This window comes from Ranitomeya imitator, chromosome 3 (genome assembly GCF_032444005.1).
Source record: "Ranitomeya imitator isolate aRanImi1 chromosome 3, aRanImi1.pri, whole genome shotgun sequence".
In the NCBI taxonomy this organism is placed as follows: domain Eukaryota; kingdom Metazoa; phylum Chordata; class Amphibia; order Anura; family Dendrobatidae; genus Ranitomeya; species Ranitomeya imitator.
In genome coordinates, this window is record NC_091284.1 from 479452309 (window position 1) to 479468519 (window position 16211).

Here is a 16211-nt window from a genome sequence, read left to right on the forward strand (position 1 = left end):
ACTTTGGGTATTTTTTTGCAGTTATCTAACATATGACAGTCCACAGTTCTCATTGCTGGATTTTAAGACAGGGTTTTTAAATAAAATTACCCATTTTTGTACTGTCAAGTCCAATAGTATCCTATGTGTGATAATAGCTGCTTCATCGATCCTGTATAAGTGTTATGCTTGTACATCACATTAACTTGTGCTTTGCTGAAATATAAATCTAAGTAGGATTTTTATGAGTGATACCAAAACAGAAAAAAAAAACAGTGAAATTGATGTATGAGCTTCACCAAATCTGCATATACCTCTAAATCTTTACTGTATATCTATATGATGGTGGGTTTAGAAGGACCTGGAGATTTTTTTTTCAACCTCCTTGGCCATTTCATTATGATTTGGACAAGTGCACATCCAATAGCAGATTATGTTATATGTCAATCACATGGGTGATCTTAGTCTGTATGTACTTGTATGTCTGCATCAATCTCAGATTTTAATTTAAATTTCTAATCTGGTGGAAAATTAGGAAAACTTTTAAACAAAATGATGAATTGATAAAAAAAAAATATGAGTAAATTCTTCAGCATATCGTTTTGTAACCAAAAAGACAACATGATGAAGAATGTACTCATACTGTTTAGATCAAGTAATAATTTTGTTTGTAAAGTTTACAAAGCTTTCCTAATTTTCCATCAGTTCAGAAAGTTTAATTCTCGGGAAGATCACTTTTAAGGCAATCTAAAAAAAATTGGAAGTGATTTAGTGAATGAAACTTGTCATGAATCTTGTGAGATGCTCTGAAAAGTGCATCATTCATCAAGTCAAACATGACCAAATTATGTTTAGAAGCAAATGTGGTGATTAAGATGATGATTGCTAGTCATTTATTGCAATCATTGGGAATAAACTGCAAATTGAATTTATGTTTACTGCCTCAAGTCTGAATAAGACGGTCTGAGCAACAAGCAGCAAGGTTTCTCACTTTCTAATGGCATATATATATTTAACTTATTTTATGTAATTTACATCTAATAGAAAACTTTAAAATGGAACAAAAAATACCCTGATCGGTCATATCCCACTTGTGGCAGTAACTGTGGAGAACTTAACATATACACAGTCATGGCCAAAAGTGTTGGCACCCTTGAAATTGTTCCAGAAAATAAAGTATTCCTCCCACAAAATTATTGCAATTACCGTATTTTCTGGTGTATAAGACGACTGGGCGTATAAGACGACCCCCAACTTTTCCATATAAAATATGGAATTTGGGATATGCCCGCCGTATAAGACGGGGGGGTCATCTTATACGCCCAGTCATCTTATACGGCGTGTGGTTCCCAGGGTCTGGAGGAGAGGAGACTCTCCTTCAGGCCCTGGGATCCATATTCATGTAAAAAATAAAGAATAAAAATAAAAAACATGGATATACTCACCCTCGGGCCCTGGCTCACAGTGCTGCAAGCGTCTGCCTCTGTTCCTAAGGAATACAGTGAGTGAAGGACCTTCAATGACGTCGCGGTCACATGAGCGGTCAGGTGACCGGTCACCTGACTGCTCATGTGATCGCGACGTCATTGAAGGTCCTTCACTCACCGCATTCTCAGGAACGGAGGGCCCGTCCAAGGGTGAGTATATCCATGTTTTTTATTTTTATTCTTTATTTTTTACATGAAAATGGATCCCAGGGACTGAAGGAGAGTCTCCTCTCCTCCAGACCCTGGGAACCACACGCCGAAATGCAGGATCGCTCCCTGCACATGCCGTACCTGGCGTATAAGACGACCCCCGACTTTTGGGACAATTTTTTGGGGTCAAAAAGTCGTCTTATGCGCCGGAAAATACGATACACGTTTTGTTATACATATGTTTATTTGCTTTGTTTGTATTGGAAAAATGCTAAAAAAAAACACAGAAAAAAAAATGGCAAATTAGACATCATTTCACACAAAATCCTCAAAATGGGACAGACAAAATTGTTGCCACCCTCAACTTAATATATGGTTGCACACGCTTTGGAATAAATAACTGCAATCATTTGCTTCCTATAACCATCAACAAGTTTCTTACACCTCCTAACTGGGATTTTTGACAACTCTTCTTTTGTAAACTACTCCAGGTCTCTGATTCTTGAAGGGTACCTTCTTCCAACAGCTATTTTAAGATCTCTCCATGGGTATTCAGATGTGGACTCATTTCTGGCAACTTCAGAACTCTCCAGGGCTTTGTTTCCATCCATTTCTGGGTGCTTCTTGAAGTATGTTTGGGGTCACTGCCCTGCTCAGAGATCAATGACCCAGAATACAAACACAGTTATCTAACACTAGGTACTACATTGTGACCCAAAATCCATTGGTAATCTTCAAATTTCATGATGCTGTGCACACATTCAAGGCGCCCAGTGCTAGAGGAAGCAAAACGATCACAAAACATCTTTGAACCTCCACCATATTTGACTGTAGGTACTGTGCTCTTTTATTTGTAGGCTTCATTCCTTTTTTAGTAAACAATAGCATGATGTGGCTTACCAAAAAGCTCTTTCTTGGACAGATCTGTTGGCGAGAAGCTTTCCCACAAGAAATTTGGCTTACGTACATTTTGGCAAACTACAGTCTAGCTTTTTTATGTCTCTGTGTCAGCAGTGGTATCCTCCTGGGTCTCATTTAATAGCATTTCATTTAATTCAAATGTTGACGGATAGTTCGTGCTGACACTGATGCACCTTTAGCCTGCTGGAGATCTTGAATTTCTTTGGAACGTGATTGGGGCTGCTTATCCACCATCCAGATTATCCTGTGTTGCAACCTTTCATCAATTTTTCTCTGCCGTGCATGTCAGGGGAGATTAGCTACAGTGGCTTGGGTATTAATTTGTTGATTATGTTGAGTACTTTGGACAAAGGAATAACAAGATTTCTGGAGATGGACTTGTATCTCTGAAATCGTTGATATTTTTAAAGTTTTGGTTCTCAAGTTGTCAAACAGACAGTTATCTTCTCCTCTCTCTGCTCTCCATACTTAGTATGGCACATACTGACACACAAAGCAAAGATTGTGTGAACTACTACCCTTTTTATCTGATTTCATGTGTGATTTTCGTATTGCCCATACTTTACGTTACTTGCCACAGGTGAGTTTGAACGATCATTACATGCGTGAAACAAAGTTGTTTATCCACAATTTTGGAAAGGTGGCAACAATTTTATCCAACCCATTTTCGGGGATTTGTGTGAAATGATACCCAATTTTCTTTTTATCTCTGTTTTTGTGTTGTTCCACTATACACAATATATAATAATAATAATAATCTTTATTTTTATATAGCGCTAACATATTCCGCAGCGCTTTACAGTTTGCACACATTATCATCACTGTCCCCGATTGGGCTCACAATCTAGAATTCCTATCAGTATGTCTTTGGAATGTGGGAGGAAACCGGAGTGCCCGGAGGAAACCCACGCAAACACGGAGAGAACATACAAACTCTTTGCAGATGTTGTCCTGGGTGGGATTAGAACCCAGGACCCCAGCGCTGCAAGGCTGTAGTGCTAACCACTGCGCCACCGTGCTGCCCTATATAAATAAACATGTGCATAAAAATGCTGTAATTGCAATAATTTTCTCTGAGAAATATTTCATTTTCTGGGACAAGAGTGCGAGCACTTTCGTTCATGACTGTAGTTTAGCCTAAGGTGCACATTATATAATATAATGAACCCCATTTTATACAATGGTAATGTCATGAGAAATGAACATAAACTTTAAGAAGGTGTTACATAAGGTTATCCAATGTAAAGATTATGGTGCAGAGTTTTGCCAAAAAAGATGGAATCCCTTTCCATTTTCTAGGGTTGATTCCCTAAAAGCTTGCTTTTAACAATCAAGTTACTACAGACATGGGAGACCTGTGTGGAAAGAGCATGAGACAATCCAAGGTTAGACCTTCTCTTCTTATACATGCTTACGCTTTATGGATAGTGCTCAGAAGTGAAATAGCCCTGCAGTAAAGGCATTGGCATTTGATTCAATATTACTGACCAAATTTGGAAGCAGACGATGTAAAACTCTATAGAGGTGGAGTATTGCCGTGAATGTTTGAAGTAGTCAATCATTTCTTCTGAAGGTACTAAGCCATCAACATATGCACCTAACCTCAAGAGATTGTACCTGCACTATACAGATAGGATTACATATAGCTCCTATACTTTTGATCCTTTTTGAGGAATTTATAAGTTTTTTTGCTCTTTTTTTCCTCAAATCAATATAAACATTTACCATACAAATGATGATGGTCTAGTTATGTATACATACCTTTACTGTTTATAAGAAGCTTGGTCTGCTAGTAGCCTAGTGTAATGTGTTGCATTTTTTGTGATTTTTACTTTTGTGCTTTTTAGGTTTATTTTTTGCTAAATCTGTTTTTGCGGCCAAATTTGAACGACAACAATAACTTCAAGAGATTATTCAGCGTTAGAAAAAAAAGCTGCAGCACATGTGATAAAATAGAAAAATAAACTATACTCACCTCTTTCTTACCCTGGAGATTCAACTAAGAAGCTTAGCTGATGTTCTTAGTCTGTGTTTACAAGGGACTGGTATGGCTCTCATTGTCGAGCAGTGATGCCAGTAATATGGAACATGATCGCCAAGTCCAATGAATGCCCGCCAAGCTCACGTGCAAGCTATTGTAAACAAAGACTGGACGAACCACCGGATCGCCAGTGCTTGTGTTCTAGAGGGAAGTATAATTTATTTTATTACTTAATCACATCTACTGCAGATTTGATTTTTTTTTTTTAGGATAATCCCTATAATTGTTATTTATTCAGCAGAAATTATGAGTAAACATTAGAATTAATGTAAATTGTAAATGTGCTTTTAGAAAAGGTCAAAAGAAGTATGCCAACTGCAATAAAGCTCACTACATATTAATGACAATCTTCATGCCAAGTAGTACGAGCATTGTAGAGCCATATATATCTGGGGAAATTATCTAGATTTTAGCAAAGTTGCAAAGCTGAGAAATTATTACATGAGAAATGAATAAATTATGAAAATAAAAAGGTATAACAAACCACAGAAAACGTCTGAAGGCAAAGAATTTATTAATGAAAAAGGCTACTCAAATGAATGTTTATGCACCAAATAAAAGGTTAATTTTTATTTTTAGCTAAACTGATTTTTTTTGTTCTAGAAATTAAAATGATTGACTTTGGCTCTAAAGTGTTAGTTAAAATGAATAAATAAATGGAAAATCATTAGAGCAAGCAGTCTGACACTTGCACCAGCTTAAATGGACATATACACTGTATTAACAAAATCTGAAATTGACAATACAAGTGCACTTCATGCCAACCTCTCATTTACATCATAATTGCACCAAATAAATAATTTTCAGCAAGTTTCTTTTTAATGTTCAATAGCTTTACTGCATATGTATATTAAAGTACCCTTCTGGCTGTTGGCTTCATTTTGCACATTAAGAAGGAGCCTGAATAGTTATGTGTTAATGTCAAAGCATCAATTTTAAAGGTATGATATCCAGAGAAACCTGTTTAGACCAATCACTTAAAGTTCTGAAAGCGTGGTCTTCTAGAGGGCTACTCCTCTCAAAAAGGGGGTCAATATACAAAGGTAATTTATGAATTTTAAATACATCACAGAGAGACATCTGGCCTAGATCATGTGTGGTCTTCTCAGTAGGGTGTTCTTTTGGAAAGATCTTGCATACTTGTCATCTAATTTATTATAGAAAATGTATCATCTTAGTTAATATAGTGTGAATATCAGTGGTATTATACTTTTGGAGTTTGAAGAAACACATACAGTAATAAATACAAATTTAAAAAAACTGACCGTCACATCCAAACACAGACTAAGTGTGAACAGGTGCTGAACCTAGAGTCACCAACTCATATACAGTCAAATAAATAAGGCAGCACACTACGACGCTAAAACATGCAAACACGAAACATGAAAATTGAACTACGTTACTGCACAAGAAATATGAAAAATGAGAGCATTTAGTGCATAAATTGGCCAATTCATGTGTCAGAAGGCTAATGAATATAGATTTCACAAAACTGACTGTATATGAGTTGGTGACTCTAGTGCAGTTCAATTTTCATGTTTCATGTTTGCATGTTTAGCGCCGCAGTGTGCTGCCTTATTTATTTGACTGTATATGAGTTGGTGACTCTAGGTTCAGCACCTGTTCACACTTAGTCTGTGTTTGGATGTGACAGTCAGTTTTTTAAAATTTGTATTTATTATGTGTTTCCTCAAACTCCAAAAGTATAATACCACTGATATTCACACTATATTAACTTTTTTGAAATTTATATTCATTAGCCTTCTGACTGAGCACTCCGCCTCTTAGCCACAGGTGTTTTAATCGCAGCAGGTCCATTACCCCTCCACAGAGAGAGAGATTTAGTCTAAGAAGAGGTTTCACATGTACCCATTCAGATGAAGACGTTTATTCTCAGCGAGGAAAGGAAAGTCTAGGACCTGGTATAAGAGAGATGCCGTAAAGTGGCTACCAGGTACACATGAATTGGCAAATTTATGCGCTAAATGCTCTCATTTTTTAATATTTCTAGTGCAGTAATGCAGTTCAAATTTCATGTTTCATGTTTGCATGTTTCAGCGCCGCAGTGTGCTGCCTTATTTATTTCACATAATAAATACAAGTCACCAGTACTTCCTTTTCTAAGGCTCCTTAAAGGTGTATTCTTAAGTTCAGACATTATCCCATACACTAAGCGAAGCACTCAGCTGGTCTTCAGCACGTCCATAAGAATGAATGGAGTGGCAGTTCATATTATCAACCTCCATGTCTTTCACATGGGGCTCTTTAAAGTTTTCAGGATCTATGAGGTCTCAACAGTTGGGCCCCTATTGATCGGTAAGTCACCACCTATCTCATGGACAACTTCCAAACTTGAAAATACCCCTTTAAATGAATATGACATTTCCCAGCTGGAACAATGAATTTGTTTCAACAATTACATTTTTATTTTATTTTTAAAGTGAAATGGGGGCAGGCCTGTCAGGTTGTACACAGGAGCATACACAAGGCAGGTTGCTAAATTGTTATAACTCCCCTTTCTCTGATACAGTTGTCAGCTGCCAACCATTACTGTAGAGATCCTATAACTAATGGGGCTGTATAAGTTCTCATTGAGTGAGCTTTCTTTACCACTCCATTCTCTATGGCTATACCCCAGAAAATAAAACTCCAACCCCTATAAAATACATAGGGGCTGAATTAGTAAAAAACTAAACTATGGTGAAAATGTAACCCATTAACTGCCCTAGAGAGTCATAGATAATACCTTTTGTTTACAGTAAATACTCTGCTGGCACTATTGTGTATAAGGGGACATTCTGCTGGCACTGTTAATAGGGGGCACTCTATTGGCACTATTGCTTAGAGGAACACTCTGCTGGCTTTGATGACACTATCAACTGGGGTCCTTGAATGGGGCTGTTATCCACGGCATTCAGGCTATCATTATATGGATGGGTTATTAGTGCACTGTAAAGCGGCATTATTAATTAGCACAGTCCTGCAGTATTCAATGTAATTTCCCAAGTTCTCATAGCTTGCAGAAAAATAAAAAAACTACAGAAATACGTAAGAACATGCAATGTTGGCAGTAAACTTTAGCTTTTTCTCACTGTGAAAATAAGCAGCATATAGGATTTGGGAAGATTTATCAAAACTGGTGCAAATGTAAGGGAGCACGTGAAAATGGCCTCTGCGCAGTGTATGAAGCTGTGCAGCTCCTGCTTTGTACAGTTTACATCGAGCTACCACCAAAGCTGAAGGCATCTGATTGATGGGCTCGTTAGGTCTCAGAAACCCATGCATCTGATTTTTCATAATCTTGGAAAACCATTTGAAGCAAAAAAGTTGAACAACAGACAGAGCACAGGATAAGCAGAAGAAAAAAAGGATGACCCAAGTAGAGATCAGGCAGTGCTGGATGCCATGGATATCTTTTACAATTGTGTCTATTGAGTGTTAGCAAATGCAGTTAATGTTTCTTGGGTGAAATTATCCTTTAATGCACAACATCGTCATATATATTAACATCTTAGATTTCTTACGTTGATTACATAACACAACCCTATATTTCAATGTACAGTATTAAGCATAAACACATTTTTTTTCCTCACTGTTTTCTATTACTGTTATTGTAAATCCTCATTCTCTATATTTATTGTGTTGTGTGAAGCCGGATTTTGATAAATAATTGTGTTATTGTGCCCTCAGGTTGAAGTCATATACATAATATTAGAGCTTTTCTGCTGTAGCCAGTCCTTTTTGGTCTAAGGGCTCATGAGCATGGTGCTTGTTCATGGGACGATTAAAGGACCTTCTTGAGGTCCATGAGCCTTGTACTAAACCTTCATATGCCTCTAATTTCACACACAGGCATTATTTTTCGGATATACATAGGTATTCTCCTCTAGAACCATTGCTTTTAGGGAAGGACATCTCTGAAGAAGTGGAGTCAGATTTAGGGTGTAGAGCAGTGTATGTGGACTGTATGGCTCCATAGAGGATCAGCATTTATTTCCAGTGGGTTGGTTCAGATTAGCATTCTGGTGCAATATGTGCCAAAAACTGTGTTTCATAACTTGCACCATTTATTACTGTTCCTTGTCCAACAAAGGGTGTGGCTTTACAGGAAAAAGGTGTGGTTTAATTGGAAAGGGGTATGGTCCAAATATGACACAGTATGCCAAAAATGTACCAAAAAGTTGGTGCACATTTCTGGCACAAACTAAACCAAGTAATAGTTGGTGTAAGCTTAGACGGTATAGATGTGTCCATTTTACTAAGCAGAATGAACCTTGATAAATATGGCACATTTTAAGGCTGCATACACTGTCTTAAAGGTCGACAGAATAGATCAATATTCCCCACTGTCGATCATTATTTTCTTTTGCCTATTTTTGACAATTCACATTGATTGCTCAGGTATGGTGTCATACAGTTACACTGCTGGAAACACATCTAGGACTAGACATTTTTCCTTGCGTTAAACGGAATCTGTCAGCAGGATATTTTTATGTAATCTAACAGCAGCATTACATAGGGACAAAGACCATGATTCCAGTGCTGTATCATTTAGTTTACTGAGTGCAGTAGTTATGATATAATCACATTTTCTGTGTTGCAGATTTGGCGAGCTCAGAATGCTGAGCCCTGTGTATAGCCCTACCCAAATCACTGAATACAGCATTCCGTGTACATTGTATAAAGACAGAAAGTGAATAATCAGTGCTGGGGGCATAGTTGGACTAGGAGGCATGAGTCAGATTGTCCTGTAATGATAATCTCCTGCTGATAAAACACTGATTGCATTGAAACAGCAAAATACAGCCCAGTAAGTGACACATCCCTGGAATCAAGCTCTTTTCCCCTACATCATGGTGCTCTTAGATTACATAGCAAAAGCCTGGCGACAGATTGACTTTAATAATAATTTGCCCATTATAATTATTGCACTGATAAGTCTACATGTTGCTGGTTGTTTAATTTAATGGCTTAGTGTAGATGAAGACCAGCCAGACATTGTATTTCATTAACACAGTTCCAGAACATTCTCTAAATGAGGACACGAGTTTACAATCTGTACACAAACATTTTCCTCACGGGGTTTGCAGTGTTCTTTTTACAAGCACATTTTACTATATCGTTTTAACATGTATCTAACTAAATTCTTGTCCCCCAAAATGTGTCAATAATAAATATATGATTCTGAATTATTATTTTTTTTTTTTATTTTAAATACTGCTTTTCTTCATATCACAAATAACTTATAACTGCATTTACATATCATTTTCTTTGTCAGACTTAAAGATTGTAGGAGATTAAAAAAAACATGGAGGATACCTTCTAGAAACGTGTCAATCGTATCCATTTGATGAGTCTGGGTTTACAGCACAGATTCGCTCAGTTAAATGCAGCAGAGCTGTGACAGCAGACATGGCCCACGGACAGGAACGGTTCAGCTCATGGCAGCAGCTGTGTGCTTCAGATGTAATGCCTTCTCAAGCCTCGCCTTCCCTTCTCTACCATTGTGCTTACTTTTATTACGCTGGTTCTCGCTGTCAGTTTTATTCGTAGTGACAGAAAATTGAGCGAAACCATTCAGCAAAATTTAATGTGACTATAACGGATTATAAGTAAAAATGTAAACATAATATTGAAACCTTGCTACCAACCAATCTGATAAGTAAATGAAAGACCAACATTCAATGGGTTGCTAAATATTCCCTACACTGTAACATATTTTTTAAAAACAATGGTGATCTTGTGCCTTTTATTGTGCAGGTATCTACCATAATCCAGTACATCAAATGTACAATGTGCAAAGCCCATCGGCCGATTCATATTATTTATTCCTCTTGCATAGGCAAGTAATAAGAACACTGCAGTGTATACAAATAAGTTAGCATAGAATAAAAGATTCATTTGAAAGAAATTTCATTTATCATGTATACATCACAATTCGCAAACATGGTCAAAATGTGCATCTTCTCAGTTCATGGTTCCAAGCAGAAGGCACTACTCCAACATACCGAGGGATCTTGTAGTCAGCCATTTCTCAATGATGGACATCCAACATACGTCTCTCTTTAGATCATAAACATAAACATAAGGATGAATGACCTCGGGGAGATCAAAACATCTCTTTAGATCATAGGCTGATGGTCTAAGGGTATCTTTGGAAGTCAAAGTGGCAACTCATTTTGTTTTGGCATCCACTTTCTTTCTTTGATGTTTTGTGCTTATTGTGTGTTTTCGCCCAACACGTCTCCAACATAGCATATGATAATTTGCTGGATACTCCTTCACTGTATAGAAATGGTGCTTGACAGACTCAAAAACTTTCCACAAAGCTTCCAGGGAAAAGCCCTGTCCTTCCATTTCTTTGCAATGTGCCTTTATACCAACCATCTTCCCGCTTCTTGTGAACAAATACAATGTCGCCTTCTTTTAGTTCAATTTCTGCTTCACTTTGTGGTGGATAGGGAACAACAACTCGATATCTGAAATTCAGGACATTTAAGTGATAAATTAAAACATTAAAACAAATTTACAGATATTTGAACAAACTGTTTGCGTTAATTGTCTCTGTTAGTATATTAAAACTGTTGCATTGGACCAAAAGTGATAAGATGGCTTAAATGCTTAATATTGGTTGGTTTTAATAGAAGCAAATTTATGAAAAAGAACACTAAAGACAGAAAAATGCATGCAAAACTTTAAAAATAATACTAGCTTAGGCTTTAGACAATAGATTGATTAAACTTATTAGAAAAGTAGTAGATGAGGATCAATTTGGGTTTATGCCTAAATGCATCTACTGCTATAAATCTGAGATGTCTATTTCTCAAACTCCAAATGCAACTGACAAAAAAAGCATTTGACAGTGTAGAATGGAATTACTTGTGGTTAATTATGAGAAAGTTGGGCTTTGGTCCTTACTACACTGCTTTAACCCAGGTGCTATATCATTCCCCAGTTGCTAAACTTTGAGTGAATGTACAATTCTCTGAGACTTTCAAATTTCAGAGAGGCACAAGACAGGGCTGCTCATTGTCACCCTTAATCTTTGCTTTGGACATTGAACCCTTGGCGTGTCACTTAAAGGGAACCTGTCAACCCGAAAATCGCGGGTGAGGTAAGCCCACCGGCATAAGGGGCTTATCTACAGCATTCTGTAATGCTGTAGATAAGCCCCCGATTTTACCTGAAAGAGGAGAAAAAGACGTTAGATTATACTCACCCAGGGGCGGTCCCGCTGCTGGTCCGGTCGGATGGGTGTCTCTGGTCCGCTGCGGCGCCTCCCATCTTCATTCTAAGACGTCCTCTTCTGATCTTCAGCCACGGCTCCGACGTACTTTGTCTGCCCTGTTGAGGGCAGAACAAAGTACTGAAGTGCGCAGGTGCTGGAAAGGTCAGAGAGGCCCGGCGCCTGCACACTGCAGTACTTTGTTCTGCCCTCTCTGAGTTGGTGGAACCTATACTGACCACAAATCCTGAACTTAACACCGCAACTAGAAGTAGCCGTGGGGTGTGCCTAACAAATCCTAGACACCTCGACACAGCCGGAGGACTAAATACCCCTATAGATGGAAATAGGAAATCTACCTTGCCTCAGAGCAGAACCCCAAAGGATAGGCAGCCCCCCACAAATATTGACTGTGAGTAGTAGAGGAAAAGACACACACAGGCAGGAAACAGGATTTAGCAAAAGAGGCCACTCTAGCTAAAATAGGAAAGGATAGGACAGAATACTAAGCGGTCAGTATTAAAATCCTTCCAAAAATATCCACAGCAGAAAATACAAAAAATTCCACCATCTAACTAAAGATGTGGAGCGTATATCTGCAACTCCAGAGAATCCAACAAGACTGAGAAAACACAGACCCAATCTAAGCTGGACAAGAGAAAACAAATGAATAGCACAGAATTATTAAGCACACAGCATGTGTGCCACAGAAACAAAAACCAGGCACTTATCTTTGCCAAATTGGCAGCAAGGCAGGAGGAACCAGACAAAGATCCAAAACCTCCCAGAACCATGGACAACTGGCAAAGACTAATGAATCCTGCACACCTAAATATCCCAGTCAGAACTGCAATCAGCAGATACACCTGGCCAGGACTGCAACTCAGGGACAACTGCATTCCCACCTACAGCCACTGGAGGGAACCCAAAAGCAGAATTCACAACAGCCGAGATCTCAGTGTGCACATGCGCCGCCGGAGGCGGCCATTTTACCCGAGGCCAGATTGATTCCCCAGGCGCAGATTGAGATCTCAGCAACGAGTTCTCGTCCTGAAATCTCAGGAGTGAGATCTCGGAGCCGAGATCTCAATCTGCGCATGCGCCACCTCCGGCGGCCATTTTCCTGGAGGCCACAGCATGGAGGCAATAGAAGTGTGGGTCCTCCGGGCTTTCACAAAATGTCTCCAGAGCCCCCTGCACCACCGAACCAGCCGCACCAGGCTGGGATGGGAGCGATAACCACCACGCTAACTGTAAGTACATTCCAACTATAAGACGCATCCCCCTTTTCCCCCCAATTTTTTTAAAAAAATGTGCGTCTTATAGTCCGAAAAACACTGTACTTGTTTTCCATCCATCTCAGCCCTTCTCTGGCTTTATAAAGCCGCAGCTGTAAATCCAAGAAAGGGGAAGAAAGAGATGGAAAACAAGTAGGTGGGAATGTGCACTTAATGTTTGGCCATGCCAAGGGTGCATCAAGTGCTTCTGCTTGGTTTGAAAAGTCATTCTGGGCTGACAGATTCCCTTTAATCACTAATTATCTTGGTGAACCTAACAATTTTCAGGCAAGAAAATAAAATTGGTTTCACATTTTGTAAAGAACATCAGCAAATTAAATGATATTTTCCTGTATATTGTAGATAACATGACTTAAAGATGATATCGCGTGGGCTGCATGTGACTTCGAGGCTTTCTTAATTAAGGAGTATTTCAATTTTTCAGCCATGCAGTACTCTAGGAGCCCTCTTACACACCTCCACAAGCCCCAGCCTTCCAGATGTCAGCTTGTGGCAGCGAAAAGTAAAATTAGTTCAAGAAAATCATTGTGTGCTGCAGATGAGTTTATTAGTTTAGCTAGGAAGTGTTATCGTGTTCTGAATACATAAGAAGGGACCAGATAACGTGACTTTGCTTAGATGGTTTTAGGGCCTGGCACTATCTTTCCAAGTGAATGGAGAGAGTAATAATTCTGCATTGACAGCACAAAATCACATCAATGGCCACTTTCACAAAAGACTGAAATCACATTTAAACATACTAATTTTAACTCAAAAAGAGTTCTACGTATTTCTTGGGAATTCATTTTTTAATATATGCAAATTCATTTTGAGTCTTTAGAATGAATTTTCTTGTGCTTAAAAGAAAATGTCCTTGACCTGTGTAGATATTTTACTGTGAAAAACTTGTTAAAATTCAGAAGGACTAGAGGTGATGGGAAAATATTCCCTTGGAGTCTCCATGTACAAAATATTTCAAACTTTATGGTTCCAAGAAAAATCTAATCACATCTATTGGCCTAATATTCCGTTGAAAACAGCTTATCTTTGGTACCTATTTGAACTGGAATCACTATATATAAATATGTATGTTCTCCCCATGTTTGAGAGGGTTTCCTGTAGGTACTCCTGCAGGTAAATGATGCCAATAGGGTAACTGGCTTTCAATGAAATTGTCCCTATTGTGTATTTGAAATGTGAACATTAGAAACTGAGCTTGTAATATGCTCACTTGGTCCTTTCCTGCATCAGCTGCCTATGCTGTCGCGAGCCACCACTTTGACTAAGTGATTGGTGCTGGAGGAAACCAGGGCAGTGCTTGTGTCATTGCTGGGAAGTGTGCTCAATGCCCAGCCTGGCCATTGGCGTTTGGTGGCCTGTGACAGAGCATGGAACCCTTTTTATATTTTCTTCTGCTGCCAGTTATAAGCTTATTCTACGCCTGTTGCTAGATTCCTGATCACTATTTCTGATACCTAACCTGACTCACTAACTACCACTATGCTGTGTTAGTGGGATAGAAACTCTGACTGCCAACTTGCTTAACCAGTCAGGAACTACTGGAGGAAATGTAGCCCGGTGGGTTTTGCAGTGAATGCCAGATCTCTATACAGTGATGAAAGGCTAAATACAAAACCATTCAATGGGACCTGCTACCTGCTTTGTGGACTGCCATCATGAAAAATGTCCGTGAAAGCCCTCTTAAGACTTTCCACAATCCAAGAACAGTGATCATAGCAGAGCCATACTAAGGGTACCGTCACACTATACGATTTACCAACGATCACGACCAGCGATACGACCTGGCCGTGATCGTTGGTAAGTCGTAGTGTGGTCGCTGGAGAGCTGTCACACAGACAGCTCTCCAGCGACCAACGATGCCGAGGTCCCCAGGTAACCAGGGTAAACATCGGGTTACTAAGCGCAGGGCCGTGCTTAGTAACCCGATGTTTACCCTGGCTACCAGCGTAAAAAAAACAAACAGTACATACTTACATTCCGGTGTCTGTCCCTTGCCATCTGCTTCCCGCACTCACTGACTGCCGGCCGTAAAGTGAAAGCACAGCACAGCGGTGACGTCACCGCTGTGCTCTGCTTTCACTTTACGGCCGGCAGTCAGTGAGTGCGGGAAGCAGACGGCAAGGGACCTGACGGACACCGGAATCTAAGTATGTACTGTTTTTTTTTTTTTACATTTACGCTGGTAACCAGGGTAAACATCGGGTTACTAAGCGTGGCCCTGCACTTAGTAACCCGATGTTTACCCTGGTTACAAGCGAACGCATCGCTAGATCGGTGTCACATACACCGATCTAGCGATGACAGCGGGAGATCCAGCGACGAAAGAATGTTCCAAACGATCTGCTACGACGTACGATTCTCAGCAGGATCCCTGATCGCTGCTGCGTGTCAGACACAGCAATATCGTATGGATATCGCTGGAACGTCACGAATCGTACCGTCGTAGCGATCAAAATGGCAATGTGTGACGGTACCCTAAGGAAAGGGACTGTTGTGAGGGATGACAATTTATGTACAATACTGCACAATATGTTGATGTTATATACACAATTTTAATTAAGTCCTTAATTTGAACCATAAATGTGGTTATATCCTAATAATTTATAAAAGTAAACTGTATGCTTTCTCTCCAATACTCAAACTAACAATTTAGCATATAATAAAATATTTTTTTGGAATGTTTTTACCTTTCTCTGGAGAGTGATTTAGGTTCTGGGCGTACAGCTACCATTGCACAGGCAGGCTGTCTTACTGGTGATGGAATTGAAAAATTTAGATCTAAAGAACCAGTTTTTCTGTGTAGCGGGTGCATTCCCATTGCTCCCTGCATTTCACTTTCAATGGGACATGATCCCGCTCTTCCATGGTTGGTTATTGAGAACTCAAGTCCTATTGCACCTTGAATTACTCCTTCCATCATAGCCTGGGGATCATGAGTTGGTGAGATAGAAGGCGGAGAACGGGATTTCTTTTTTGCAGAGGCTCCAGCAAGAAGTTTCAGCAATCCACCCTTTTTTTCTCTCTGGAAGATAATATATTTTATATTTAATTATATAGTAACAAGGAATATAGGATAGATAAAAAATGATGACACAACAGAAAAACTATTT

The 16211-nt window shown here is 39.1% G+C and overlaps 1 protein-coding gene across 2 annotated transcripts in view; it reads right to left on the reverse strand.

The window, feature by feature from the left end:
• Positions 1–9790: 9790 nt before the first annotated feature.
• SH3RF3 (SH3 domain containing ring finger 3) overlaps positions 9791–16211 on the reverse strand; it is a 778505-nt gene continuing 772084 nt past the window's right edge. For both annotated transcript variants that reach the window (XM_069757545.1, XM_069757544.1), the window contains 2 exons: positions 15789–16123; positions 9791–11057 (listed from right to left, as the gene is read on the reverse strand). In XM_069757545.1, the coding sequence (XP_069613646.1) occupies positions 10889–11057; positions 15789–16123 (504 nt within the window). In that variant the 3' untranslated portion in view covers positions 9791–10888. The remainder of the gene's footprint in view (positions 11058–15788; positions 16124–16211) is intronic.